Source organism: Lagenorhynchus albirostris, chromosome 20 (assembly GCF_949774975.1).
Source record: "Lagenorhynchus albirostris chromosome 20, mLagAlb1.1, whole genome shotgun sequence".
NCBI lineage: Eukaryota > Metazoa > Chordata > Mammalia > Artiodactyla > Delphinidae > Lagenorhynchus > Lagenorhynchus albirostris.
The window spans coordinates 13,393,464-13,420,722 of NC_083114.1; the positions used below are offsets into that span (position 1 = coordinate 13,393,464).

At 49.9% G+C, this 27,259-nt stretch overlaps 1 protein-coding gene and 1 non-coding gene across 2 annotated transcripts in view; both read left to right on the forward strand.

The window, feature by feature from the left end:
• The first annotated feature begins 3,735 nt into the window (after positions 1-3,735).
• Positions 3,736-27,259, forward strand: part of PITPNA (phosphatidylinositol transfer protein alpha) — a 41,089-nt gene continuing 17,565 nt past the window's right edge. The window contains exons 1-7 of the mRNA XM_060134650.1: positions 3,736-3,971; positions 8,231-8,261; positions 13,263-13,408; positions 17,731-17,822; positions 23,130-23,137; positions 24,236-24,310; positions 26,836-26,919. Coding sequence (XP_059990633.1) covers positions 3,952-3,971; positions 8,231-8,261; positions 13,263-13,408; positions 17,731-17,822; positions 23,130-23,137; positions 24,236-24,310; positions 26,836-26,919 — 456 coding nt within the window. The 5' untranslated portion in view covers positions 3,736-3,951. The remainder of the gene's footprint in view (positions 3,972-8,230; positions 8,262-13,262; positions 13,409-17,730; positions 17,823-23,129; positions 23,138-24,235; positions 24,311-26,835; positions 26,920-27,259) is intronic.
• LOC132512409 (U6 spliceosomal RNA) lies at positions 20,811-20,913 on the forward strand. Its single transcript, XR_009538139.1, has one exon. It is a non-coding gene; the product is annotated as a U6 spliceosomal RNA (small nuclear RNA).

The window sequence follows — 27,259 nt, forward strand, 5'->3', positions numbered from 1 at the left end:
GGAGAGAGCCAGCACACGGCAATTGTTAAATAATGATTTACTGTATTGGGACTTCCCTGGTGGCGCAGTGGTTAAGAATCCACCTGCCAACACAGGGGACACAGGTTCGATCCCTGATCCCGGAAGATCCCACATGCCGCAGAGCAACTAAGCCCGTGTGCCACAACTACTGAACCTGTGCTCTAGAGCCCGCGAGCCACAACTATTGAAGCCCGTGCACAACAACTACTGAAGCCTGTGCACCTAGAGCCCGTGCTCCGCAACAGGAGAAGCCACTGCAATGAGAAGCCCGTGCATTGCAACAAAGAGTAGCCCCCTCTCACCACAACTAGAGAAAGCCCAGGCACAGCAACGAAGACCCAACACAGCCAAAAATAAATAAATTAAAAAAAAAAAAAAGATTTACTGTATTGATATTACGTAGGAGAAAAATCCTATTCTGGGAGGTCAGGGGACCAGGGTCCAGGCTGCTCACTTGATCTTGGACTTTGGGTCCTAATGTCGCCTCTCTTGGTCTTTCCCCGAGGGCGTTGGGCTTGGATTTCTGGGGCAATCCATACTCCAACTCTAGGATTTGATGGCCAACGTGCAATATTCAGGGCTGTCCTGGGGCGCCAGTTATAGCTTGACGGCAATATAGCCACCTGCTCCATCCTCCTTTCCCAATTTTCTATCTTGTGCAGCCCACTCACGATCACCTCGGTGCCCCTTGAGTCCATCACTGGAGTTCATGTGCCCAACGCACAGTGAGGCCAAACCGTGGAGTCTGGAGCAGAGAAAGGTTTATTGCAGGACCAAGCAAGGAGAACAGGTGGCTCATGCTCAAAAACCCAGAACTCCCCAATGGTTTTCAGGGAAAACTTTTTATAGGCAAAATTTGCGGTGAGGGCTGCGGGGTGTGTGACTTTCTTTTGACTGGTTGGTGGTGAGGTAACAGGGTGGTGTTCCAGGAATCTTGTGCCCAGGCTGAAGTTAGCATCCTCCAGCTGGGTGGGGGCCTTAGTTCCAGCAGAATATCAAAGAAATTGTTATGTATTCTGCTCCTCCTTTGTTTCTGTACTCCCTCCCTTCCCTGGATAGCAACTGTTTGAATATGCCCTTCAGAACTCAGGGAAGGTCATGGAGGCTGAGTGACGCCTATTTCTTACAAACTGGAAATGAGGGACACAGAAAGGATTTGTACCTGGGAGGGCCCCACAGGGTCCTGCTCCGTTTCAGCCATTGTCTTCCCCTGTGCAAATCTGCCTTCCCTGTGTTTTCCTGAAGGAGTGCCGTCCACCCAGTCTCCCAGGCTAGAAACCCGGGAAGTTTTTGCTCTTCCCTTCTCGCTCTCACTCTCTCAGCCAATTAGTCAATAAGTCTTGCTGATTTTACCTGAGTTGCTCCTAAATCCATGTCTCTCTCTCTCTCTCTCTCTTTTAATATTTATCTATTTATTTTATTTTTGGCTGCGTTGGGTCTTCGTTGCTGCACACGGGCTTTCTCTTGTTGCCAAGAGCGGGGGCTACTCTTTGTTGCAGTGTGCGGGCTTCTCATTGCGGTGGTTTCTCTTGTTGTGGAGCACGGGCTCTAGGTGCGTGGGCTTCAGTAGCTGTGGTGCATGAGCTTAGTTGCTCCACGGCATGTGGGATCTTCCCGGACCAGGGATTGAACCCTTGTCCCCTGCATTGGCAGGCGGATTCTTAACCACTGCGCCACGAGGGAAGTCCTCCATCTCTCTTTTTTTTCCCCCCTTATCCCACCACTGTCCTAGTCCAACTCTGCCTGGACTTCTGCAGAGGCCTCCTCACCAGTCTCCCTGCCTCTGCTCTGTTTCCCTCAGTCCCCTTTTCACTCAGCTCTTAAGAGTGAGCCTTCAAACGCCAGAGCTGCATAAAAAACCGTAGATGCCAGCCCATGCCCTGAGGATGGACTACAAACACCTTATCACCCCCAGGAGCTGCATACTCTGGCCCCAACCCTCTCCCCACTCCCATCTCCTACAGCTCCTCAGCCCCCAAGCTTTATGTCCCAGTCACCTCTCTCAGTTCCCCTAGAGCACATGCTGGCCCTCTGCGCCCCAGCCTTTGCATTAACTCTGCCTGATACCTCTTCCCCTCCCAGCCCCCTGAAGAGCTCAGCTTAGAACCTCTTCCTCCAGAATGCCTTTGCTGACTACACTTCCTGGGTGTAATGCCACCAAACCTGTGTTTCACCTCTCACAGTCCTTTTCATCCTAACTGCCTAGCTGTCCCTCCACCTAGCCCCCCCACTTGACCTTGAGCTCCCTCAGGGCTAGATGGTATCTGACTTGCTCACTCAACAAAAGCACAGATTTTTTTTTCATTTTTTTCTGACTTTATTGAATATTTCACAAATATTGATATAATTGTATATATTTAAAGTCTACAATGAGATGAATATATATATACATACACACACACACACACACTCATGGAATAAAATGGAACAATTACCAAGATCAAAATAATTAACACATCCATTACCTCACATAGGTAGCTCCTTTTTTTTCATCTTTTTGTGATGATAATTTTTTTAACATCTTTATTGGAGTATAATTGCTTTACAATGTTGCGTTAGTTTCTGCTGTATAACAAAGTGAATCAGCTATATGTATACATATATCCCCATATCCCCTCCCTCTTGTGTCTCCCTCTTCTGGTTTTCTCAGGGTATATGCCCAGTAGTGGGATTGCTGGGTCCTATGGTAGTTCTATTTTTAGTTTGTTAAGGAACCTCCATACTGTTCTCCATAGTGGCTGTATCAGTTTACATTCCCACCAACAGAAAAGCACAGAATTTGATACACAGCAGGCACTTAGCAAATACTTTTTGGATGAAAGACATTACACTAAGGACTTCCTTGGTGGCACAGTGGTTAAGAATCCGCCTGCCAACGCAGGGGACACGGGTTTGAGCCCTGGTCCAGGAAGATCCCACATACCGTGGAGCAACTAAGCCCACGAGCCACAACTACTGAGCCCTCATGCCACAACTACTGAAGCCTGCGTGCCTAGAGCCCTAGAGCTCCACAATAAGAGAAGCCACTGCAATGAGAAGCCAGCGCACCACAACGAAGAGTAGCCCCTGCTCGCCGCAATTAGGGAAAGCCCGCACGCAGCAACGAAGAGCCCATGCAGCCAAAAAATAAAATAAATAAATAAAATGAATTAAAAAAAAAAAAGAAAGACATTACACTAAGATATTAAGGTGAAAGTCTCTGCCCCATCACATGCTAGCTTTGGACTTGAGCAAGTCTCTCTCTCTCTCTCTTTTTTTTTTTTTTTTCTTGAGCAAGTCTCTTAAGCTCTGCCTCCTCCTCACCTGTCACTGTGGACAGTAATAATACATTTCTGGTAGAGCTGTTGTAAGGAGTCAAGCCCTTGGAAGAGCACGTGCACGTAAACTTAGCCATTATTATTTTTTGACACAACCTCTTCCTAGATCTCAAACCACACCACCGGGGAGGCCCAGCCGTACTGGGACATCTGTTCCGCCTGCAGATAATCAGTCACCCCTAGGACCCTGCAGCACACCTCGGTGTCGGCCCCACCTACTGCCCGGGTCTTGCGCACGCCTGGGACCCACCTCGGACGCGGATATCAGCGCCGCGGCCCACTTAAGGACGGGAGGGGGCGGGCCCGGGAAGGCTCTGCCTCCGCGCTTAGGTCAGCGCGCAGCGCTGCGCGTGACGCTCTGGTTGCCGCAGAGACGCCCCGCCCCCGCGCGGCGCTGCGGAACTGGAGCTCCGGGCGGCGTCGGCAGCGGCGCGGAAGGCGGCGAGGCAGGGGCGGCAGGAGCCGGCGCGGCGACCGCAGCGAGAGCGGCGGGGACAGAGCAGACAACAACGAAGGCGCACAGGCAGCCGGGCCGGGCCACGGGGAGAGCGGCCGCCGGGAAGCGGGCGGGAGGCTGGGCGGGCAGCGGGCAGCCGCCGAGCCGCGAAGCGACATGGTGCTGCTCAAGGAGTAGTGAGTGTCCAGCCGGCCGTGCGGAAGCGAGGAGGGAGGGAGAGTCGAGGATGACGAGCAGGGAGGGTGATGGCCTGGCGGAGGACGGACGGGGCCCGACGGGATGGAGAGCGCTGGATGGGCGGCCCAGCAGGGGCTGAGGGGACAGCGAGGGCCGGACAGGGCCCGAGGTGGGCCGAACGGGGATAAAGCGGGAGGGACAGCACCTGAGGTGGGGCCCAAGGGGCAGTGAGGGCCGAAGAGGCCTGAGGAGAGGCTGAGGGGACAAAGAGGGCCGGGCAGGCCTGAGATGAGGTCAAGGGGACAGTGAGAGCCGGACAGGGCATGAGGAGGGGCTGAGGGGATCGAGGGTGCTGGATGAGATAGATGTGCGGTGGTCCTAGAGTGGAGGCTAAGGGAGGAAGGGGCCAGCCAGAGCTGCAGGACTGGCTGAGAGGACCCACCGGAGAGGGAGGAGTTGTCTGAGTGGCTGAGGAACGGTTAGACAAGGGCAGACAGGGCTGGGGAGCCGGGGAGCCAGCCAGAGTGGAGAGGGATTTGGGGCTGAACAATACCAAGGGGCCCTGGGAGATCAGATAAGACAGCTTCAAGAATGGAGTTGGGATGATGGGGCCGAGTGTTGAGGGCAACCTGGGGTGTGAGGAGTGGCTGCCTTAGGCATCAGGGGAAGGATTGTGATAAGTAGACACAGGAAAAGGACTAGGGAGTCAGCGTCAGGCTGAGCGACAGGGGAAGGGTATAAGGAGATAGCAGAGGGGACAGATGGTGTGACATGGTGCCCACGTGGTGGGGGCAGAGGACGAGGTATTTGGGAAAAAAGGCTTAGGATGATTGCTTGGGACTTGGAGACACTTGGGTGAGGAGTCCAAAAAATATTGGGCAGGGGCTGAAGTGATATGAGGGAGTTATGGTGATGGAGAGAGCTAGGATGTTAGAAAGGGAGGAGAACAGTTTGGAAAAAGAGTATGTTTTTGAGTAAATATACATGTTATTGGAGTTGGGGTGGGGGACAGGGCCAACGTGTCTCTGGGGGATTCTCAGTCTTGGTGCAAAGAGATGGGGAAATTGCTCTGAGGCATTGATATTTTCATAAAGCCATTGACTGAGGAAAAATGGTGAAGAGTGAGGGAGTTTCTGAGTAGTTAATGGGCGGTGGAGATGAGTGACTTCTGGTAGGAGTTGCAGGGAGATGGGCTTGCTCGTGAAATCCACGGGACTGGATGACAGGTGGGGATGTTCGGATTGCTAATCTTTCAAATATGAGATGACCCATTCCTGAAGCTCATGGTTCCAAGTAAACATCTTAGGACTTTTTTTTTTTCTTCTTCAAAGAGGAAAGATTGGGGGTGGGGGGAGAGGAGAGATTGGATGTGTATGTGCAGAACTTTCAGTGAAACTGTGCTTCCCTGGAGGGGAGGGCAAGTGGGCAGCATTCGGCCAGAAGCCCAGAAGGTCCGGAAGTGGGAGGTGTCCAGGTAGAGAGCATCTGGTGGAATTCACTTGGTAGCCAGGCAGGTGTGCTGAGAGCTGTTTCCATTTTGTCAGTGAAGGGACTTTGCCCCATCCCATCTGGTTTGCTCCTTGGAGGTGTTTAGGACTTTTGGACATAGTGTGGAGCTTTGGATAGCAAAGGGAAGAGACCCAGGTGTCATCCCAGCTTGACACCTCATCTGAAGAGTGTTATTTCAAAGCCCCTCCACCTCTATTTCTTTCTTTTTTTTTTTTTGGCCACACTGAGCGGCATGCGGGATCTTAGTTCCCCGACCAGGGACCCATGCCCCCTGCAGTAGAAGCACGGAGTCTTAACCACTGGACCGCCAGGGAAGTCCCCCCACCTCTATTTCTTGACATCCGATCTGATGCTGATCCAGCCAGAGTACAGAGTTTTGTGTGGTGAGGAGGAAGAATCTTGGGAATCCAACAAGAGGAGGGCATGGTGCACTTTGGATTTTAATCTTGACTGTACAGATGACAGACTTTTCCCATTCTTCTGATTCTTTTTTTTCTATTCCCAGTTGAATCCTAGAATCTGTAGAAACCTGTAGGTTTTGTAAAGAGGGTCAGGCAGGGAAAGGAAGGGACCTTCAGAAGAGCTCTGAGTGAGTTTTGAAGAGAGGTCCTCCCTTCTCAGTCTTTGTTCTCCACCCCTTGAAGCCTGCCAGGGAAAGGTCCAAGGTGCCAGGTGTGCAGAGCCTGCCTGGCATCTGCGTTTCCTTTCTGCCCAACTTGTGCCCTGTGTGTGCTTGGGCGTGTGTGTGCACCCCTGGGCGGGGGACCAAGAGGGGGGCATCGGAGACACCTGGCTGTGGCTGCAGCGCTGCAGCTCTGGAGAGTGCAAGTGAAGGTCACACTGAAGTGAGCACAGCTCCAGGCCCAGCCCCGCACTGCCTCTGTGGCCCTGTCCTTTGGAATTGCACCCTATTGCTGCTGAAGTGGTTTTGCTCCCAAGGAGCCAGGGAGAAATGTCTGGGTGTGCAGCTGTCCTATAGCAGCCTCAGGGCATCCTGTCGGGAACTGGCTGATGCCCATCTCTTTTTGGGGGAGACTTAACTGCCTGCCCAGGGTCTGAAGTTTGTCCCTGTTGATTTTTCTGACACTTCCTGTAACAGGATTCTCCTTGATTTGATTTCTGCAAATTCTTGGATGTGATTTTTACTGCTGTTCTTGAAGATAAAAGGCTTATTGTTTTCTAGGAAGTTTCTCCTGAGGGTGCAGAAATTGTGGCCTCCAAGTTGGAAGTATTTTTCTGCACTGTTGGCTTTCTCTAATGGGAGGACAACATTAGTGGCAGCATCCAGTAACCTGCAGGATTTACATTATTTGAGTCATTCTGGAGGAAGGGGAGTTAGCAGGCAGTAGAGACTTGGAGCCCATTTTGTTTTTCCTGCTACTTTTCTGCTCTGTGCCTTGCCTTGAGTGTGAAGTTTTTCTCAGATCCCTCTGGGTGTCTCTTGCTATCTGGGGACCTTTGTGGGACTAGAAACTAGTGAGCAGGCTCTTTACCAGCCTGGAGCAAGGATCCCAATTGGCAGGACCACTGCATAGAAAGGAGAGCATAGCAGCACGTGCTTCACCAAGCATGCAAGATGCAGGAGGCTCCAGGGGGTTCCACCTAGGGTCTGGGAACTGAGAATCTAAGCTTGGGAGCTGACTTGATTCGTAGGAATACAACTAAGCGTTTTGTTTTTTGTTTTTTGTTTTTGCGGTACGCAGGCCTCTCACCGCTGTGGCCTCTCCTGTCGCAGAGCACAGGCTCCGGACGCGCAGGCCCAGCGGCCATGGCTTACGGGCCCAGCCGCTCCGCGGCATGTGGGATCCTCCCGGACCGGGGCACGAACCCGTGTCCCCTGCATCGGCAGGCGGACCTTCAACCACTGTGCCACCAGGGAAGCCCCAACCAAGCGTTTTTGTCTTAGCTCTCTGACCTCACAGTTTTGAGCTGGGGGTTGGCCGTTGCTCTGCACTACAAATGTAAGCCACCCAGAGAAGGGCCGCTGGCCCTCACACCTCTGTGTGTGGAGTTCTGACCAGTGTGGGACTTTGCTGGCCATGGCTTCTCCATCAGGTGATTGATTGGTGGTACCTCCAACAATTGGTAGTCATTGAAATGGAGAAGGAAAAGAAAGTGATCAGTTGGGGTGTCTTTGGACAGCTTCTGGAGGTCAGGACATAAGTTAGGTGTCCTCTCCTGATGGCTTTGTGGTAGTAGCTTGTACTGCAATATGTGGCCCCAGAGCAGAGATGGTTGGTGCGTGCTCTTAGGGTGATTAATCCTCCAAGGAGCTTGGCCCTCTCTAGCCTTTCACCTTGAGGGCTGTTGTTGGGAGGTTGGGTCCACAGAAGTAAATCCCCAGGACCTGCTTCTTTGGGTCTGAATCCTCATCTTGGCTTCGGAGTTTGCAGGGGTGAGCCCTCCTGTATCAACCTCCTATGTTAACGGAGAGAGGTAGACCCATTGGCGAGTTTTGTTGGGGAAGATATGAGTGGGAGAGAGGGAGAAGAAGACAGCTCCAAATGTGAGTCAGAGGCCTGGGAAGTAGCTGGTGAGGGGACAGGTTTGCACCGAATCACAGGGTTCTAAATGAAGTGCCAGAAGGGACAGAGGGTCGTAGCCTTGAAGCACTCGGGGCCATTCTCTGCTGGGTTTTTGACAGCGAGTGTAGCGTCACGTGCAACAAAACATTTAATACCATTCTAAGATGATGCTTTAAGAGCAGGTTTCAGAGCCTGAAGTTGATACTCTTTTCCCTCTCTTGCAGTCGAGTCATCCTACCTGTGTCTGTAGAAGAGGTAAGTCCTTTTTCTTCTTTTTATTCATAGTTGGATATACTTGCTTGTGACCCTTAGCTCAGTCGGGCTCCTGGCGGCCCACGCAGGTATCTTCTTGTGGTTTTCATGTTTGTTCTAGCATAGAGATAACCAGTACTCGATGTGAATTTTCCTGGTGCAATTTTCTGTTGAAGGAGGGCGCTTATGTATCTGACCAACTATGTGCAACCTGCCTCAAGCTGTTGACCAGCGAGATAACTTTGAATAGACACTAAACCAGCCCCTGTTACCTGCTAGAACTCAGCCTGTTTGGGGACATGTTACTGAGGGGATGAAGTACGTGCATTTCTGGGACCTCTGTGACTCAACAGGGAAGTGTGCCTGGCTCTCTCTGGTTGTGTGACAAACCAGCAGGACTGGAAATCTCTGAGGCCCTTCCTAGCCATACTCTAGGTGACTGCTAGGAAGACCGAGGCCCAGAACCCTTCTTTCACGGAGGGCAGGGAATGACAGATGGGCTTGGCTTGCCCTCTGTCCTTTTATGGTTCTTGGGCCTGACGTTCCTGTGTATAGGGATCTGGCAGGATTTGCCACAAGAAGGTTCATAGGCCGTGCTGACTCAGAGTTGGTCTCTGGGACAGCAGAAGACTGTCACAGAGCCGCCCTTGTCCCGCCCTTTCTCTGAACTTCCTTCACTCTCCTCTCCCAGTTCAGCCTTGTTCTTTGCTCCCTTTGGAATCCACAGGCCCCTCAGCTTTCAGTTAAGCTTGACTTTGGGTGAAGCTGCTCAGCCAGTATGGTGCCCTCAGTCGCCCTCTTTCCTGCAGTGTCAGCTCTTGTGATAACTTCCACCCTGTTCCAAATATGAAATGGACCTTTGAAAACTGAGATCAGGCCAACAGAGCCCGCAGCACACTTGAGATGAGACAAATGGCTTCTTGGCGCCCAAAGAGGGTCGGCAGGCATTGGCCCCCCAGAGGATTGTCTCTGGTGGTGGGCTGTACGTCTGTTAAGAGCTGTGGAGACCTGGGGGAGGGGTCAGGGTGGGCCTCGAACGTGATGTGGGAGTTCTGGGAAAGGAGGATAAGAGAAATGAGACTGGGGAAGCTGGGGGAGGGGATAGCTGGGTAGATGCTGCGATCCCTGGAGGCCCCTGAGATGTACATGGGGCCTGGGAACCACGGGCTTGGGCTGAGAGCTGTTGGCTTGGGGGAGCCCTGCTAACCCATCTCCTTTGGGGTCCTTGCTCTCTTTATGAAAAAACAGCAAGTGATGATTTTCCAAACCAGGAGGCCAAGCAGGAAGGCCCAGCACATTACTTGCCCTGAAACTTGGGGGTCCTATGCCTCTCTCTCTGCTGTACAGGAGGATCCCACACCCCAGAGAGGAAGATGTTCCCCAGGAGTTCAGGAGTACCTCAAAGTGGTGTTTAGGGGTGAAGTGGATCATTTTTACAGGGCGTTTCTTTTTTTCTTAATTAATTAATTAATTTATTTATGGCTGTGTTGGGTCTTCGCTGCTGCGCGCGGGCTTTCTCTAGTTGCGGCGAGCAGGGGCTACTCTTCGTTGTGCGTGGGCTTCTCATTGTGGTGGCTTCTCTTGTTGCGGACTATGGGCTCTAGGCGTGTGGGCTTCAGTAGTTGTGGCACGTGGGCTTAGTTGCTCCGTGGCATGTGGGATCTTCCTGGACCAGGGCTCGAACCTGTGTCCCCTGCATTGGCAGGCGGATTCTCAACCACTGCGCCACCAGGGAAGCCCCTGCAGGGAGTTTCTTGATGGAATGACAGGTGGGAGTGTCTCTGGGAGGTGTGGCAGACCCAGTAGGGCCAGCACTGTCCGGGGGCACCTCTTGGCTGATTGCTTATGGTGGAGCCAAGCATGGAGGGAAAGGGGAACTCACCTTGAGAGCGTCCACAATTGGCGGTTTTCAGTTTGTGGTTGTTTGTTTTTGGAGCATTGAGGAAATTGTGGGGTGAACTGAGCCTGAAAGCAGAAGCTTGGGAAGTCAGCACTGGTTACGATTCACCTGTAAGCCTGGTGATGGTCAACGCATTCTCAGCCATAAACCACTGATGAGAAAGCAGTGCTTGGCCTGTGCAGGGTTGAAGCAGGAGCTGCTCTTTTGATGGCTTGAACCTTGGTTCCAGGAGATCAGAAAATCTTGAATGCGGAAGCCAAAGAAGAGATAAGTAATGACCAGCCTTCTCAGAGTCTTTATCGATAACCCATCCTGACTAACGGTTCCCATGGAACAGCCCAGTGTCATGTGGCTGTTGGATTCACTTCCCAATTGGAGGCCCTCAGAGCTTTCTGATTTGGAAGGGGAATGAAAAGAGAATAGAGAAGCCCCTGTCTTTATGACCATCCTGATGGCTTGAATCAATGTTTTGGGGTAAAATCAGCTTCTGGCTGGCCAGAGCCTTTGGCCTAATACTCACTGTGCAGGGTTTCTGGACGTTCTGCAGCAAAGCAAGAGAGCCCTGGCTGTTTAACGTGGTGTGTCCGCCAGTGGTTCCTTGCTCAGTTCGGGCCGCCTTTTCCCCCTACCGTGGGTAGGGCTGTTTTACTTCTCATTTCCAGAGATGCATGGCACCAGGCCCCTTTGGTGCCTGGGCTGGCAGGTCCACGGGGGTGGGACCAACAGCTGTGCTGTTTTTCATGACATGTTTCAGGCGCACCCACTACATCTTCCTGGGCTCCCACTCCCAGATTGCCAAAGTGGTGGAGTCTCTGTTTTCCTTAGCTGTCTTCTTTCTTGGGAACAAGGGAGCAGATCTCCAGGGCAGGGAGCACTGTCCTGGGCCAGAGGAGGCTGGAATCCTCGTCTCCTTGGGGCTCTTTATCTGATTTAATGTTCTGATCCCCATCCCCCATCTCTACCCCATCTGAGTCTGGCTGCTTTCTGCTTTCCCAGGGTGCAGAGCCATGGTGCCAAAGGGAACCCTCTGACATGAAGAGTGTCCCTCACTTGTAGCTTGTGGAGGCTAGTCTTATTCACCCCTTAGGATTAACAAAACTGCCTTACATGTCTCATTGGGATTAAAGGATCAGAGTATCAAGAGAGATTAAAAGGGGAAGATGCCAGCCCAACACACTGATCCTCTTAGAGCCTGCCCTCTGATTCCTGCAGCTGAAGAGGAACCAAATGAAGGGGATTAGTCTCTGCCGGGGCCCCTCCCCAAGCAGCACCACCAGCCGGCCCCCCAGTCCCCTCCACCGGCCTGGTAAAACCGGCCTCCCCTTCCCTTTAGGACTGCTGAGTCAGTGGTTAGATGTTCTTATGACTTTTCTCTGAAACAGAATTACTGCTGCCTCCTAGGAACCCCTGGCTCAGCCAAACCCTGACCCACTTGATAGGGGATTTCATGTGTGCCTCTGTTAGGGGGTGGACTTGGAAAGGCAGAGGGACAGCTTGGGGCTCCCTGGGGGCATTGAGGCAGCCCTGATGTTGCTCTGGATTAGCAAGGTCAAGGTGACTGGCTCTCACCCAGATGTTCCTCTTTACAGGATTAACCCAGCCTTGACGGTTTGCCTGGGCCTTTCCTTGGCATCCTGCATTGCGTTTTTGCTTTGGAAGTTAGGGCTCTTTCAGCTTCGTGGTGAGCAGTGAATTGTCCTGGTGAGCTGCCTCACCTCCTTCCATGTTTGCCCAGAAACGTCTCTGTGGTGCTTAGGAGGCTGCCGGGTAGAGCAGGCCTCAAAGGGAAAACGACCTTTGTCTTTCACTCCTGAGAGTACCAGGAGCTTGGGGAAGGGGCGTGGAGGGTGAGGAAAATCGATCCCCACCCCTCCCCAAACTATAATCCAGTTTCTTTTTCTCATACTCCCTAAACTGTTGTGCCTGGTGGCATTGGCTGTGATAGGGAAGATGCATCCTTTGGTATAGGCGTAACTTCCCTTCTTAATGATTGCGTTCATTCTCTTTTCACCTCATTTTTCCCTCTAGACAGCTTCCCTCAGAGAGAAGGGAGCAGAAGGGCCAGGCCTGGGCACTGCCCAGGTCATTGGCCCTAATACTGAGTTGTCTTGAGGGATCAGAGGAGGCCAGTGATCTTGACTGGTGACTTGATAGGGTGGCATGTGACCCAAATAAAGGAAAACTAGGCTTTGGCCATCTAGTAAGTGCCAACATAGAGGGTGCGCCCAGCCAGCACTGTGGGGTAGGAATCTGTGCTGTCTAATACGGGAAGCAGGGTGCCTGCTTCAGCCCCAGGAAGCAGGAAAGCCTCAGGAGGTTTGGTTGCCTGCAGGACTGCTCTGGGAGCTGCTGGCAGGGTGAGGAGGGGCCCAACGCTGGAGAAGAAACAAGTAGATGAGCCAGTTTTTTTTTTTTTTTTTTTTTTTTCCAGTACGCAGGCCTCTCACTGTTGTGGCCTCTCCCATTGAGGAGCACAGGCTCCGGACGTGCAGGCTCAGCGGCCATGGCTCACGGGCCCAGCCGCTCTGCGGCACATGGGATCTTCCTGGACCGGGGCACGAACCCGTGTCCCCTGCATCGGCAGGCGGACTCTCAACCACTGCGCCACCAGCAAAGTCCCGATGAGCCAGTTTTATAGCAGGGGTTGTGGATTTCACAGTGCACTGGGTACCTTTCTTTACAAGAAGTCATGTCTTAGGACCTGTTTAAATGAATGGGATAAAGAGATTTCTAACAACCAACCCAGATCTTGTTTGGGGATCTGGGACCAAAGGCAGGTCCAGGGCAAAAATTACCTTGGACTCTATTTTCTGGATAGTGGTGTGAGATTAAGCATATTCACCTGCCTCCTGAAGCCTTGAAGTAGGATGTGAAAATGGGAAAGATGAAATTAAACACACCTGATGGCTAAAGAGAGGCCACGGAGCAGCTTTTCTTAGTGGCTCTCGGTGGATTTGGCCAAGGCCACATGAGAAACTGCGGGATGAGCTCCCGGATCAGGGGGTCCCAGAGCGATCTAATTGGACAGTTCTGGCAACTGGACTGTGTGCAGCCATCGAGAAGATTCTGCGTTGGCAGTAACTCCCGTCTCTCTGTTTCTTCAGTATCAAGTAGGGCAGCTGTACTCTGTGGCTGAGGCCAGCAAAAATGAAACGGGTGGTGGTGAAGGTGTGGAGGTCCTGGTGAATGAGCCCTATGAAAAGGACGGCGAGAAAGGCCAGTACACGCACAAGATCTACCACTTACAGAGGTAGGTGGCTGCACGGCAGAGCGAAGGCGTCCTGGTATCAAAGTGGAGACAGCGGATCATTCGGGGTGTTTTCTGAGTTGTTAGCTGGTTGATCAAGTTGCTTCACCTGTGAGAGTAGGTAGAGGTAGTTCTTCTTTGCTCATTTAAAGGGTTGTTTGTTTTTATTATTATTCTTTATTTTTATTTTATTTATTTTTTGCGGTACGCGGGCCTCTCACTGTTGTGGCCTCTCCCGTGGATGCACAGGCTCAGCGGCCATGGCTCATGGGCCCAGCCGCTCCGCGGCATGTGGGGTCTTCCTGGACCGGGGCACAAACCCGTGTCCCCTGCATCGGCAGGTGGACTCTCAACCACTGCGCCACCAGGGAAGCCCACACGTCGTATCTTTAAACAAATGTGCTAGAAGTTGTTTCACCAGTCTTCTCTTGACGTATATTTACAGTCATTTCCAGATGTTTACATACAGTACTCCACTAAAACTCCTTCTGCACAAATCTTTTGATGTACCCAATGTGTGTAAATCTATAGTAAATGCTCCTACAAGTAGAATTGTGGGGTCAGGTAGTATTTTAAATTCTGATATTGTGAAATCAGCTACTGGAGAAATTTTGGTACCTCTCTTTGGATCAAAGGCATAAGTATTTAAGAGTATGGCTTGAACTGATTGGTGTACCAAAATCCATTGCAAACCATACAATTGCTGAATCCCTAACCAAGACAGTAATGTTTCAGTAAACTGTAAACTGGCCCAAAGGACATTGAAAGCCATGGTAAACATACACCAGCTTGAATGGAAATTGAATCAATCTAGTTTTAGAAACTACCCAGTACTGGAAAAAATAAACCTGCTATTTTTTTTAATTGTGGTAAATTGTACATAACACAAAATTCACCATTCTTACCATTTCTTAAAAAATATTTACTTATTTATTTATTTATCTGGTTGCACTGGATCTTAGTTGCGGCAGGCAGGCTCCTTAGTTGTGGCATGCATGTGGGATTTGGTTCCCGGACCAGGGCTCGAACCTGGGCCCCCTGCATTGGGAGCACGGAGTCTTATCCATTGTGCCACCAGGGAAGTCCCACCATTTTTAAGTTCAGTGGCATTAAGTAACATTCACATTGTTGTGCAACTTAAACCTGAACCTTAATCTCTAGTCAGTTAAACTGAGCAAAGCAGTTTCATTTTCATTTGGTAAACTGGCTGATTTAATGTAGCCTGCTGATCTAGGGATGCAAAAGTGCCAGCCCAGAGCGGTCCAGGATTTTGTGAGTGCCAGAGCCAGGAAGAGAACAACACTGAAGTGGGGAAAAAAATCTCATCAAAGGACTTCCTGGTGGTCCAATGATTAAGACTCCCTTCTTCCACTGCAGGGGGCACGGGTTTGATCCCTGGTCGGGGAACTAAGATCCCACATGCTGCGTGGTGTGGTCAAAAAGTTAAAAAAACAAAAGAAAACAAAAAAACTCACCAGGATCCCATTTCCTTGACATTGTGCTCTTTTCCCTCCATGCCTTCTCCTCGTCCTCCTCTGAGTTGACTGCCAACCAATACTTACTGAGCCATTAACTGTTGATTAGAATAAGGCTTAAGACACACCTTCTGGGGCTTCCCCTGTGGCGCAGTGGTTAAGAATCCGCCTGCTAATTGCAGGGAACATGGGTTCGAGCCCTGGGCTGGGGAGATCCCACATTGCCGTGGAGCGACTAAACCCTGTGCCACAACTACTGAGCCTGCACTCTAGAACGCGCAGGCCACAACTACTGAAGCCCTTGTGCCACAGCTACTGAAGCCTGCGAACCTAGAGCCCGTGCTCCGCAACAGGAGAAGCCACTGCAATGAGAAGCCCGCGCACCACAACAAAGAGTTGCCCCCGCTCACCGCAGCTAGAGAAAGCCTGCGCGCAGCAACGAAGACCCAGCGCAAACAAAAATTAATTAATTAATTTAAAAAAGACACACTTTCCCCACAGCACATTTGTATTTTTTAAAGAGAACTTTGAAAAGAGATAGTGAGGCTGGTAGTAGGGGCCAGTTGGTTCCTCAAGACTCAGCTGGTCCAGCCAAAGTGGCAGAGAGGAGGTCTGTACATATGGAGGGTGGGACATGTCTCACCTTCTCCCTTATGGAGAGGGTGGAAACTTTGAACTGCTACCTACCACTACTCTTAACCCCAAAACACCCAGTTGCCAAGAAAAGAAAAGAAAACCAACAGTAAAGAAAAGAAAACCAACAGTGTTGAATGCCATGACCACCTCCCCTCATGAGGACCAAAGCCGTTAGTTGTCCCAAATCGGAAACCATGGATTCACAACACCCTCTTCCTTATTCGTCTTATCAAGTCCTTTTTTTTTTTTAAAGATTTATTTATTATTTATTTATTTTATTTTATTTTTGGCTGCATTGGGTCTTAGTTGCGTCACGCGGGATCTTTATTGAGGCATGCGGGATCTCTCACTGCGGCACACGAACTTCTCTCTAGTTGCAGCGTGCAGGTTTTTCTCTCTCTAGTTGTGGCGCATGGGTTCCAGAGCATGTGGGCTCTGTAGTTTACCGCACACGGACTCTCTATTTGAGGCTCAGGAGCTCAGTAGTTGTGGTGCGTGGGCTTAGTTGCCCCACGGCATGTGGGATCTTAGTTCCCTGACCACAGGTCGAACCTGTGTCCCCTGTATTGTAAGGCGGATTCTTTAGCACTGGACCACCAGGGAAGTCCCTCATCAAGTCCTTTTGAGTCCATCTCCTTGGTTATCTCCAGCGTTTCCATTTCCTTCCATCATCTCTTATCTGGATTACCACAGCATCTCCTAACTGGTCTCCATGCTTTCCACTTCTCTGCACAGCTCCAAGCGTTCTGTCCAGAAGATCTGTTGCTCCCTAGCTTAGAAGCTATAGATGGCCCTTTGCCTTCGGGATAAAGTCCATCCTCTTTGTTGCAGCTACAAGATCTTTTATGACCCAGCCTCTGCTTGTTCTCCTGTATTCCTCACCTCATACCTTACACCAGCTACTCTGAACTTCTCTCTTCCCCCCAGCTTTTCCCACCCCACTTCCGTCCTCTTGTCTAGCTCAGTCCTACCCACTCGCTACTCGGTGTAAACCTTCCTTTCCCTGGGGAGCCTCCCCATGCACCGTGTTCTCACAGTGCTCTGCCTGGTTAGTTCCACTCCTCACTAGAACGGAAGCTCCCTGAGGGCAGGAGCCATGTCTGTGTGATTCCTACATGCATCGTGGTGCCTAACTCATAGAAGTACGTACCTGAATGAGTGTGGCCAAGAGTGAGTGGATCTCAGTGGGCTGCTCTGTGTGTTCCGAGTTAGCTGTGTCCTGGAGGTAGCTCTTTTTCTTAGGCGTCAGGCACTAAGCTGATGAGGTTGTTGGAGCCTGCTAAGACTGCATAGATTACCAGTTAAAAGCTGAGGCAGAGGAATACACATACCTTTTTTTAAATAAAAGAAACAAAAAGAGCTCATAGGGTACCTGCTGCTCTGTAACCTGAGATAAGAATTGAATGGAAGAAAATATTTTGTCCTGGGAGGCAGATGGCCCTGAGGCCCTCCTGGCTGCCCAGAACTGACCCTAGGAGATCAAGTCATCTTGGATCCCATATTCCAGGTTAGTCAGCCAGTCACTCTGGTCCACTCTTGAAGACATCTCATCCTTGCAACGTGTAGTACCATGCCCTGGGCCCAGTGAGCTCTGGAAGAGCGCGTAATGATAGCGTAAGGACTGATAAGCTGTGGCCGGTAGCCCGGGGCCTCATCTGCTGTCCTGTTCCTGGAGGGTAGGGGGCCAAGTTGCGGCTGGATGTTAGTAGCCAGCTGAGCTGGGGTGTCAGGCTCTGACAGGTGGCTTTTCACACACAGAGTAACCTGCTGGTCTCAGGGGAACTTGCGTGTCAACTCCCCACAAAGAAGCTGGAGCTGCAGCCTGGAGAATGTGCAGTAGAAGCCCATTGTCTTCTTTTTTATTATTATTATTATTTATTTATTTATTTTTGGCTGTGTTGGGTCTTTGTTGCTGCACACGGGCTTTCTCTAGTTGTGGCGAGCGGGGGCTACTCTTCGTCGTGGTGCGCGGGGTTCTCATTGTGGTGGCTTCTCTTATTGCAGAGCACGGGCTCTAGGTGATCAGGCTCAGTAGTTGTGGCGCACGGGCTTAGTTGCTCCACGGCATGTGGGATCTTCCCGGACCGGGGCTGGAACCCATGTCCCCTGCCTTGACAGGCAGATTCTTAACCTCTGTGCCACCAGGGAAGTCCTTAGCCCATTGTCTTCTAACTCTCTCCTCTGTTTCTCTTCATAACCCTTTTCTCACTACAGCAAAGTGCCCACATTTGTTCGAATGCTGGCCCCGGAGGGAGCCCTGAATATACATGAAAAAGCGTGGAATGCCTACCCTTATTGCAGAACAGGTGAGTGCAGAGCTGGAATTTGGGCCCCAGGGTGGATGGAGGGTGTGGTCAAGTAGGCCCAGGGGTGGCAGTGAATTGGGGTTTTGTGTCCCACCTTCATTTTCCAGATTAAGCCAGTGGAAGGATGAGCTTGGGGCCTCCCTTCAGGCCGGTGGTGAGTGCCAGTGTTGTCTAGTGCAATTTGGCAGCCAGCTGGGTGGGAACCACCAAGTAGCCATGGCCCAAGATGGCATAGAACCAATCCCTCCTATTTGGGGATGCTATGATAATTTTGGTTTTTACTGATTACAAAAGTAATGTCCTCTGTCTTGGAGAATACATATAAACAAGAAAATAATCACCCATGATCCTTTCATTTCTAGTCACTGTTAACATTTTAGTGTCTTTCTAATCCTTTTTTAAAATGCTTTCATATACACGTGTATATGAAGTCTCCAGACACGTTTTTCAGCCAAATTTTGGGTCAAATCATACTAATTATTAAATTGTTCATTTTTAGTTAGTAAATGGGAAACCTTTTCTCTGTCACTACATATAGTCTATTGTTTAAAATTTATTAATAGTTGCATAGTATTCCATTGTATGAATGTACTGGGATCTTTTTAAGCTACTCCCTTATTGTTAGATACTGAAATTTCCAGTTTTAATAGGGTGTATTCATGTTTGGCTTGAAAAGCAGCAGTGAGGCCCAGGGACTTTTGAGAGAGGCAGTCATAAGAAGGGGCCTTGCAGGGTGACCTTCCTGCGCTGGAGAAGGGCCAGACCTAGACACCAAGGAAACATAGCAAAGAAAACCCTGATGTTGTTGGGGAAAAGTTGAAATAAGCCCAATGTTTGATGACAAAGGATTTAGAAACAGCTAGCCCCCGAGTATGTTGTATAACACCTGCAGTCCGAGCCCTGAATCAGTGGCTTCCACTAGACCAGCATGGTGCATGGTTTGGTGTTTTTTTTGGCTGCACCATGTTGATTGTGGGATCTCAGTTCCTTGACCAGGGATTGAACCCAGACCTTGGCAGTGAAAGCGCTGAGTCCTAATTAGCAGACCACTAGGGAACTTCCTAGACCAGCATGTTCTATAGTTGAAGGTGGGATTAGGACTGGAATTATTCTCTTAATCTTCCCTAGTCTCCTATCTGGAGTTTCTAGAAAGGAAAGATTTGAACCTTCACAGAGAACTTTCTATTCTAGACATTCTGGGATTCTAGCGGGGGGTCTCTAGAGGTCCCCTGGAAGTCGACTGTGAGTTAAGTGGCTTTTCCCCCAGCCAGTCTACATTTGTTGGCACAGACAGTCTGCCTGCCAGCCTCTGCTTACACTTCTCTTACTTGTTGGGACTTGGCACTCCCTAGATTGTATCTGATGAGGAAGATACATGTGGTCGTTATCCCGTTGACTTTGGGAATGACTAAAGTCTAGATCACAGGGTCATTGCTCTCTTCAGTCCTGCACAGGTTCAAGAACATTTTGTATCAGGACATGCACAGTCATTGGTGGGACCTGGGATGTGTAATGCTTAGAGTTTTATTGCTGTAGCTGAAAATGCAAACATCACTATTCCCTAATCAGCAGGCAGGAAGCTGTTCAATTCTTGGAAAAGAGGCACATACACACTTTCTTAAAAGACACTGTGGGGGCTTCCCTGGTGGCGCAGTGGTTGAGAGTCCACCTGCCGATGCAGGGGACACGGGTTCGTGCCCCGGTCCGGGAAGATCCCACATGCCGCGGAGCGGCTGGGCCTGTGAGCCATGGCCGCTGAGCCTGCATGTCCAGAGCCTGTGCTCCACAGTGGGAGAGGCCACAACAGTGAGAGGCCCGCGTACCGCAAAAAAAAAAAAAAAAAAAAAAAAAAGTGTGCACAGTGGCTGGGTGTGTCTGGTCTAGGGCCAAAGATGAATTTTCTTGATGTGTAAGAGAATTGCATTGAGCTTGTGTCGTAAGAACCTTAGCCAACTTGGCATGAAGGAGGCAAATGGATAGGGTGAACTGCTGCATGCCTGGGGCGGGGTTCTGGGTACACAGCTTGTGCCAACTGAGAGATGCCACTGTCCTCTGTAATTCTGGGGAGAGTGTGCTGCAGCTGACATGGGCATTTTTCTAGACACCACATGTTCATTCGCATCTTCTGATCCTTGGCCAAAAGAAGAAAAATGTAATTTCTAAATACTCCGTGAAGAGGAGAGGCAAGGAGCAGGGGAGAGGAGGTTGGCTTCTTCAACGGGTGCTGACTTTACAGTCACACCCCAGCTTCATTACAGAATGAATGTCTTCTTTTTTATATATAAATTTATTTATTTTATTTTTGGCTGCATTGGGTCTTCGTTGCTGCATGCGGGCTTTCTCTAGCTGCGGTGAGGGGGGGTACTCTTTGTTGCGGTGCACGGGCTTCTCACTGCAGTGGCTTCTCTTGTTGCAGAGCACGGGCTCTAGGTGCACAGGCTTCATTAGTTGTGGCTGGCAGCCTCTAGAGCGCAGTCTCAGTAGTTGTGGCACACGGGCTTAGTTGCTCCACAGCATGTGGGATCTTCCCGGATGAGGGATCGAACCCATGTCCCCTGCACTGGCAGGGGGATTCTTAACCACTGCGCCACCAGGGAAGCCCAGAATGAATGTCTTGAATCTTAGATCTGTTCAGTTAGCCATTGCTCTTTTAAAAAGAGATATAAACAAGGAAGGCTATGTCCAGTTCCCTCTGGGGGCTGGTGGGAGAAAGATTATCAGTTCAAACTCTTAGGTTGGCCTAAGTATATCAGAGTTTGAGGTGAGATGGATAAAGGAGTGTGGAGTGAAACTCCACATGCCTTTTGGAAGGCTCTCACCTTGTTCTCAGTGGAATGAAGTTGGCTGTGGAAAACTCTACTTATTATCAGCTCTTTCTATCCTCTTACCTTATTTCTCTCTGTTTCTTTTCCCCTGATGCTCATGACTTGGGACATGAGGAGGGGGTAAGATGGGACTGGGTCTGTGAGTGAAAGTAGGAAGAGACACTTGCTTTAGCAGCACATGTACTAAAACCGGAACGATACAGAGAAGATTAGCATGGCCCCTGTGCGTGGATGACACGCAAATTCATGAAGCGTTCCATTAAAAAAAAGAAAGAAAGTAGGAAGAAGAAAATAAATGTTTCTCCTCCTTCCTCTTCCTGTAACCTTAACCCTGGGCTGAATACAGTCTCAATAAAGCCATAGTTTGTTTGTTTGTTTATAGCAGTGCCACATGGCATGTGGAATCTCAGTTTCCCAGCCGGGGATCGAACCCTCGCCCCCTGCATTGGAAGCACGGAGTCTTAACCACTGGACCACCAGGGAAGTCCCAAAGCCATAGTTTTTAAAAAGTACCTTACTGGTCTCATTGGAGAGCCCTGTTTTCCAACTGCAGACGGTTTCCTGAGACCTTTCCAGTGTACATAGGGTTGCAGTTTGAAGAAAAGGGAAGGCTCCGAATGCAGAGGTGTTTGGAGGCTAGAGAGGTGTTTGGAGGCCTTGAGGCTAGAGAAGATTGGGAAAGATTGTTTGGTCACCCACATTGGCATTAAAGGCCAGGGAGGGCGTTCACCCTCGTAGGTTCACAGACCTAATTTGTCAGAACTAAATGGATCTGTTTCTCAGGATCTCAGAAAGACCTATATACGAGACCCCCCAAATGCCAATATATTAAGTTATATTGAAATACAAAATTACTAATGAAAACCAAGATATTCCTGTTTGCTGAGTAGGGCATTCTTTCCTTGTGGACTCTTCTGCATAGAAAACCAAATTATAATCAGAAAGCCAACATGTAGTGAAAACATCCACTTGCTTAAGGGATCAGACCCTTGTGTCTGTGGTGTTTTGTTTTGTTTTTTTAAACAAATTTATTTATTTATTTTTGGCTGCATTGGGTCTTTGTTGCTGCACGCGGGCTTTCTCTAGTTGCAGTGAGCGGGGGCCACTCCTCGTGGTGCACGGGCTTTTCATTGTGGTGGCTTCTCTTGTTGTGGAGCACGGGCTCTAGGTGCATGGGCTTCAGTAGTTGTGGCACGCGAGCTCAGTAGTTGTGGCACGCGGGCTTAGTTGCTCTACAGCACGTGGGATCTTCCCAGACCAGGGCTGAAACCCGTGTCGCCTGCACTGGCAGGCGGATTCTGAACCACTGCGCCACCAGGGAAGTCCCGCCTTGTGTCTGTTGATTAGCACTTTCTGTCCCAACAGAGGCCAAACTAGGAGAAAGTTGCTCGGAGAGCATAGACTCAGAATCAGGTGGTTAGTGGGAGAACCTTGGGGCCTAGTGTCATCAAACCAGGCCAACCTGACACTCAGGATGGGGCTGCTAGATGTGCCACGTACACAGCCCAGGGCTCTTGCTCCCAGAACAGTGCTGGAGAATTTCTGCCAAACTGGTCTCTTTGGACTCGCCCTCGATGGATATTATACCCTTCATTTCCTTTTTTGTTAAACTAATAACAGGGCAGTTATTTCAATAGCCCTTTTAGTTATAATCTTGATCTGATGCTTTCTTGCAAGTATCTTTCGTTGGATTCAGGGAAATTACTGATAGTCTCTTGGGTTGTTTCTATACAAGGTGGATCTTATCCCTTATATTTCAAATTCTCCTCATCTCAATCTCAGAGGTAACCTTAGTTTCAGTTTTAGAGTTATGGAATTTGACTGTTAGCCCCATGTACTGTCAGATGGGGCAGTGTGGCATCCATCTGAAATTGCGATAACTGCCAAAGTCAGAGGGTACAGAATGATCTGGGCTGTGGTCAGGAGGAAGGCTAGTCTATTCCCCAGTGACATTAGAGCTGCAGTCATTTTCTCTGGTAAATAATTGAACGGTGCTTTCCGAGGGGGTCTCATTACAATGATCAGGAGTGTGGAGGGTGAGAGGTTTGGTTACAGTGAGAGGAAGGATGCAGAGGGCAGATAGAGAGTGCCTGGCCTACAGTGCCCTGCTCTGTGCCCCGGGAAGTGGGGGTGGGGGGACACCAGGTGACACTCCGACGGCAGAGCAGCGTGTCTCCGCGCTTCAGCTCATCAGAACTGCTCCCTGTCTTTGCCCAACTGGGAAGAGTCCTGAGGAGCCTGTAGTGGCATCGCTTTAATTAAATTCCATATTTGGTCTTTGGGGACTTTGTATGAGTGAAACTTGAGAGTTGCTGCATTTGAGGTACCAGATGTACTCGCTGGGGCTTGGAGAGTGACTGTGGAGTGCCCCAGGGAGTGGAGAATTCTTTGCTTCCGTGCTCCCTGGGGGTGAGGGCTGGATATTTTATTTATCCTCATTAATCTTTTTCTTTCTTTTTTCCATGTCCTTGCCTTGGAGCAGTTATTACAGTAAGTATTTTCAGGGGGGTTGGAACTGTAGATGACTTATAAGAAAGGGAAAAATAAAAATGGAACTGCCCCGGAGACTCCTGGGTATTCCTCTCTTTCTCTTGGGTGACTTTTGGAGCTTTTGAGGCTTAATCCTTTCAGTCCTAATGAGGAACTTGTTAATTGGCAAAATGGCTTCTTGCTTGAAGCTACATTGGCAGGTGGCTTTGTAGGTGCAGCAGTCAGGACTGTGGCATACTAGCCCCAGGTCTCACGTGTACAGAATGACGCAAGGCTGTCCCCTGCTTGCCCCAGGTTTGGCCTTCCCAGGGTTGTACAAGAAGCTTCAGTTCAGCTGACCCGATTGTGACTTTCCCATTGGGGCGTTTGTTGACCCCAGTGAGCACTGACCCTTGGCAAAATTGAGAAATCAGCAAGGTTTCTTTTCCAGGCCCAGCCCCTCTGTCAGTGCCCCTTCTGTCCACCCTTCAGCATCCTCATCCAGGTGCCTTGTCCCTGCTGGTAAATGTAAGAAGTTTCTGGGAACCTAATTCCCACTGAGGAGTTAGGGGGTTAACGTGTTCCTCCTTTGAGTAGTTCCAACTTTTTAAAGGCACTAAGGGAGGAGGCTGGTAATTAGCATGAAGGGTTGAATTAGCAAAAGCCTGGCTGGGGAGAACGGGCGCGGGTGGGGAACACATTTGGTTGGCTGGGAAGTCTCCCCGTGCTCTTCCCACGCTGCCAGTCAGCCGTTATGCCCTGTGCATGAGGCAAATAGGAGAGATACACGGATTAAATACATGGATTTTGAAGCCAGACACAACTGAGTTTGAGGCCCAGCTCTGTCGTTATCTCTCTGCCATTGGACAAGTCCCCTCACGCCTTTGAACGTAACTTTCCTTGACTATAAGACGAGGGTGGTATTACTACAGCCATCGCAGGCTGGGGTGAGGATTGAACGAGATAACACTCACCAGCATACTGTGGGCTCCTGGTACAGTTAGCTGTTACTATAAGGCAGAGGCTGGGGTCTCTCGACTGCCCGTGAGCAAGTAGGGGGGATGGTTACTCTCCAACTTTGAGCCTGGTGACTGTAAGGTATTTTTTTTCCCCTTCCAGAATGAATACATGAAAGAAGACTTTCTGATTAAAATTGAAACCTGGCACAAACCAGATCTTGGCACCCAGGAGAATGTAAGTAGCACTTCCCAGGAGCCCCGAGGACTTCCAGGCCCCAGGACGGGGTGTTGAGGCTCCATCCATGCCAAGGGGGTCTGATCCATGGTCCCCTTTTTCCTGGCCAGGCAGGCAGTAGCCTGTGCCCAGATCTGTCCTGCCAGGGTGGGATTGCTCTGTCTCTAATCTGAAAAATATGATCTCCAAGACTCTTTATAGGACCTCTCCTAGTGCTGGCATTGGCCTAAAAATGTAACTCCTGGCACAGAGGAGGTGAATTTTTAAACCATCAAAATTAGGGAATTCCCTGGCAGTCCAGTGGTTAGGACTTGGTGCTTTCACTGCCAGGGCCGGGGTTCAATCCCTGGTTGGGGAACTAAGATCCCGTAAGCCGGGCTTCCCTGGTGGCGCAGTGATTAAGAATCCGCCTGCCAATGCAGTGGACACGGGTTCGAGCCCTGGTCCAGGAAGATCCCATATGCCGTGGAGCAACTAAGCCCCTGCCCCACAACTACTGAGCCTGTGCTCTAGAGCCTGCGAGCCGCAACTACTGAAGCCCGCGTGCCTAGAGCCTGTGCTCCACAACAAGAGAAGCCACTGCAGTGAGAAGCCCGTGGACCGTGACAAAGAGTAGCCCCCGCTCGCCGCAACTAGAGAAAGCCCGTGCACAGCAACAAAGACCCAATGCAGCCAAAAATGATAAATAAGTAAAATAAATAAATTTATTAAAAAAAAAAAGATCCTGTAAGCCATGTGGAGCGGCCAAGAAAAAAAAAAGAAAGAAAATTACAGGCTCTGTAGAGCACAATTTGCCAGTACTCTTTAAATTTAAAATACAGGGGCTTCCCTGGTGGCGCAGTGGTTAAGAATCCGCCTGCCAGTGCAGGGGACACAGGTTCAAGCCCTGGTCCGGGAAGATCCCACATGCCACGGAGCAGCTAAGCCCGTGCGCCACAACTACTGAGCCCATGTGCCACAACTACTGAGCCTGCACTCTAGAGCCCACAAGCCACAACTACTGAGCCTGTGTGCCGAAACTACTGGACCCCGTGCTCTGCAATGGGAAGCCACCACAATGAGAAGCCCACGCTCTGCAACAAAGAGTAGCTGCTCACTGCAGCTAGAGAAAGCCCGCTTGGAGCAACGAAGACCCAACACAACCAAAAATAAATAAATAAAATAAATTTATAATAAATAAAATAAAATACACCTATCCTTTATCCCAGCAATTCCACACCTAGGAATTTATACTACAGTTATGTTTTCACATGTATGAAATAGCTTATATACAAGGAGATTCATCTCAGCATTCTTTGTGTACCCAAAGGTTAAAAACAACATAAAAGCCTATCAGTAGGGCCCTGTTAAATAAATTGTTGTGCAGCCATATAGTGCTATATTATGCAGCCATTAAAAAGAACCAGTAGGGAACAGTCTTCAACATACACTGTTCAGTGGAAAAAGCACGATGTGAAACAGTGTGTATACATGCTACCATCTGTATTAAAAGAAAAATCTCTACACTTGAATGTTTAGCAGTGGTGGTACTTGGGAGTGGACTTGAAGACAAGAGAAAGAGTTATACGCTTTATCATATCCTTTTGTGCATTTTGTAAATTTATTTATTTTTGGCCGCGTTAGGTCTTCGTTGCTGCGCATGGGCTTTTCTCTAGTTGCGGAGAGCAGGGGCTACTCTTTGTTGTGGTGCACGGGCTTCTCGTTGCAGTGGCTTCTCCTGTTGCAGAGCACAGGCTCTAGGCGTGCGGGCTTCAGTAGTTGTGACACACGGGCTTAGTTGCTTCGCAGCTTGTGGGATCTTCCCGGACCAGGGCTCAAACCTGTGTCCCCTGCATTGGCAGGCGGATTCTCAGCCACTGTGCCACCAGGGAAGCCCCTTTTGTACATTTTGAATTTGTATCAGAATTTCGTAGCATGATTTTGTATCTGGTACCACCTATTTTGAGTTAGTTAATTTTTTTTTTTTTTTTGCGGTACGCGGGCTTCTCACTGTTGTGGCCTCTCCCATTGTGGAGCACAGGCTCCGGATGCGCAGGCTCAGCGGCCATGGCTCACGGGCCCAGCCGCTCCGCGGCATGTGGGATCCTCCCGGACCGGGGCACGGACCCACGTCCCTTGCATCGGCAGGCGGACTCTCAACCACTGCGCCACCAGGGAAGCCCTTGAGTTAGTTAATTTTTAAGAGCATCAAAATAAGCAGTGTACGGCTAACCAGGCAACATCCCCATGAGACAAGTGTATAGTCTTTACAAAGGGGGAACATATGGCAACAAAATAGGTGCTAGGGGAGTCCTGAGAGTGTCTTGGGCTGTTGCAGTTGTACTTAGCTTGAAAAATCAAAGCATTAGTTCTCAAATGTATGTCCACTTAAAATCCATCCTCCCACTCCTTTGGATAGTTTTGTATGTACCAGTAGGAATCTCACATCTCTGGCTATGGGAACAGCTGCTGCTAGGTGTCCATTTTGGGTAAAGGGTGCTTCGTAGATGATAAAAACTACACGGTGGTCCTCCTTGTTCCTGCAGGTGCATAAACTGGAGCCTGAGGCTTGGAAACATGTGGAAGCTGTATATATAGACATTGCAGATCGAAGCCAAGTACTTAGCAAGGTAGGAACTGTTCAGTGATACGGGTGGCCTTTGAGATGCAGAAATGACTTCTAAGTGTCAGAGAAACCAAGGAACCATACCCAACTTGGCTCAAAGGGAAGTTCTCTCTTGGGTATTTTATTTTTTAAATGAGTGTTAAGAATTGCCTCGCCTTGACTCGGGGATACCATCAGGAAAATAGTGGCCCAGATGTATGTGTCCTGTTTGGCCTCTGGAAATTGTCACTGGATGACGCAGGTACTGTCGGTAGCCCTGGGGTTGATTTGCCCTGCTGAAGTGACACTTAGCCTGAAACTAGTTCTCTTTCTAACCTTGTGATCAAAAATATATATTGCCTGCC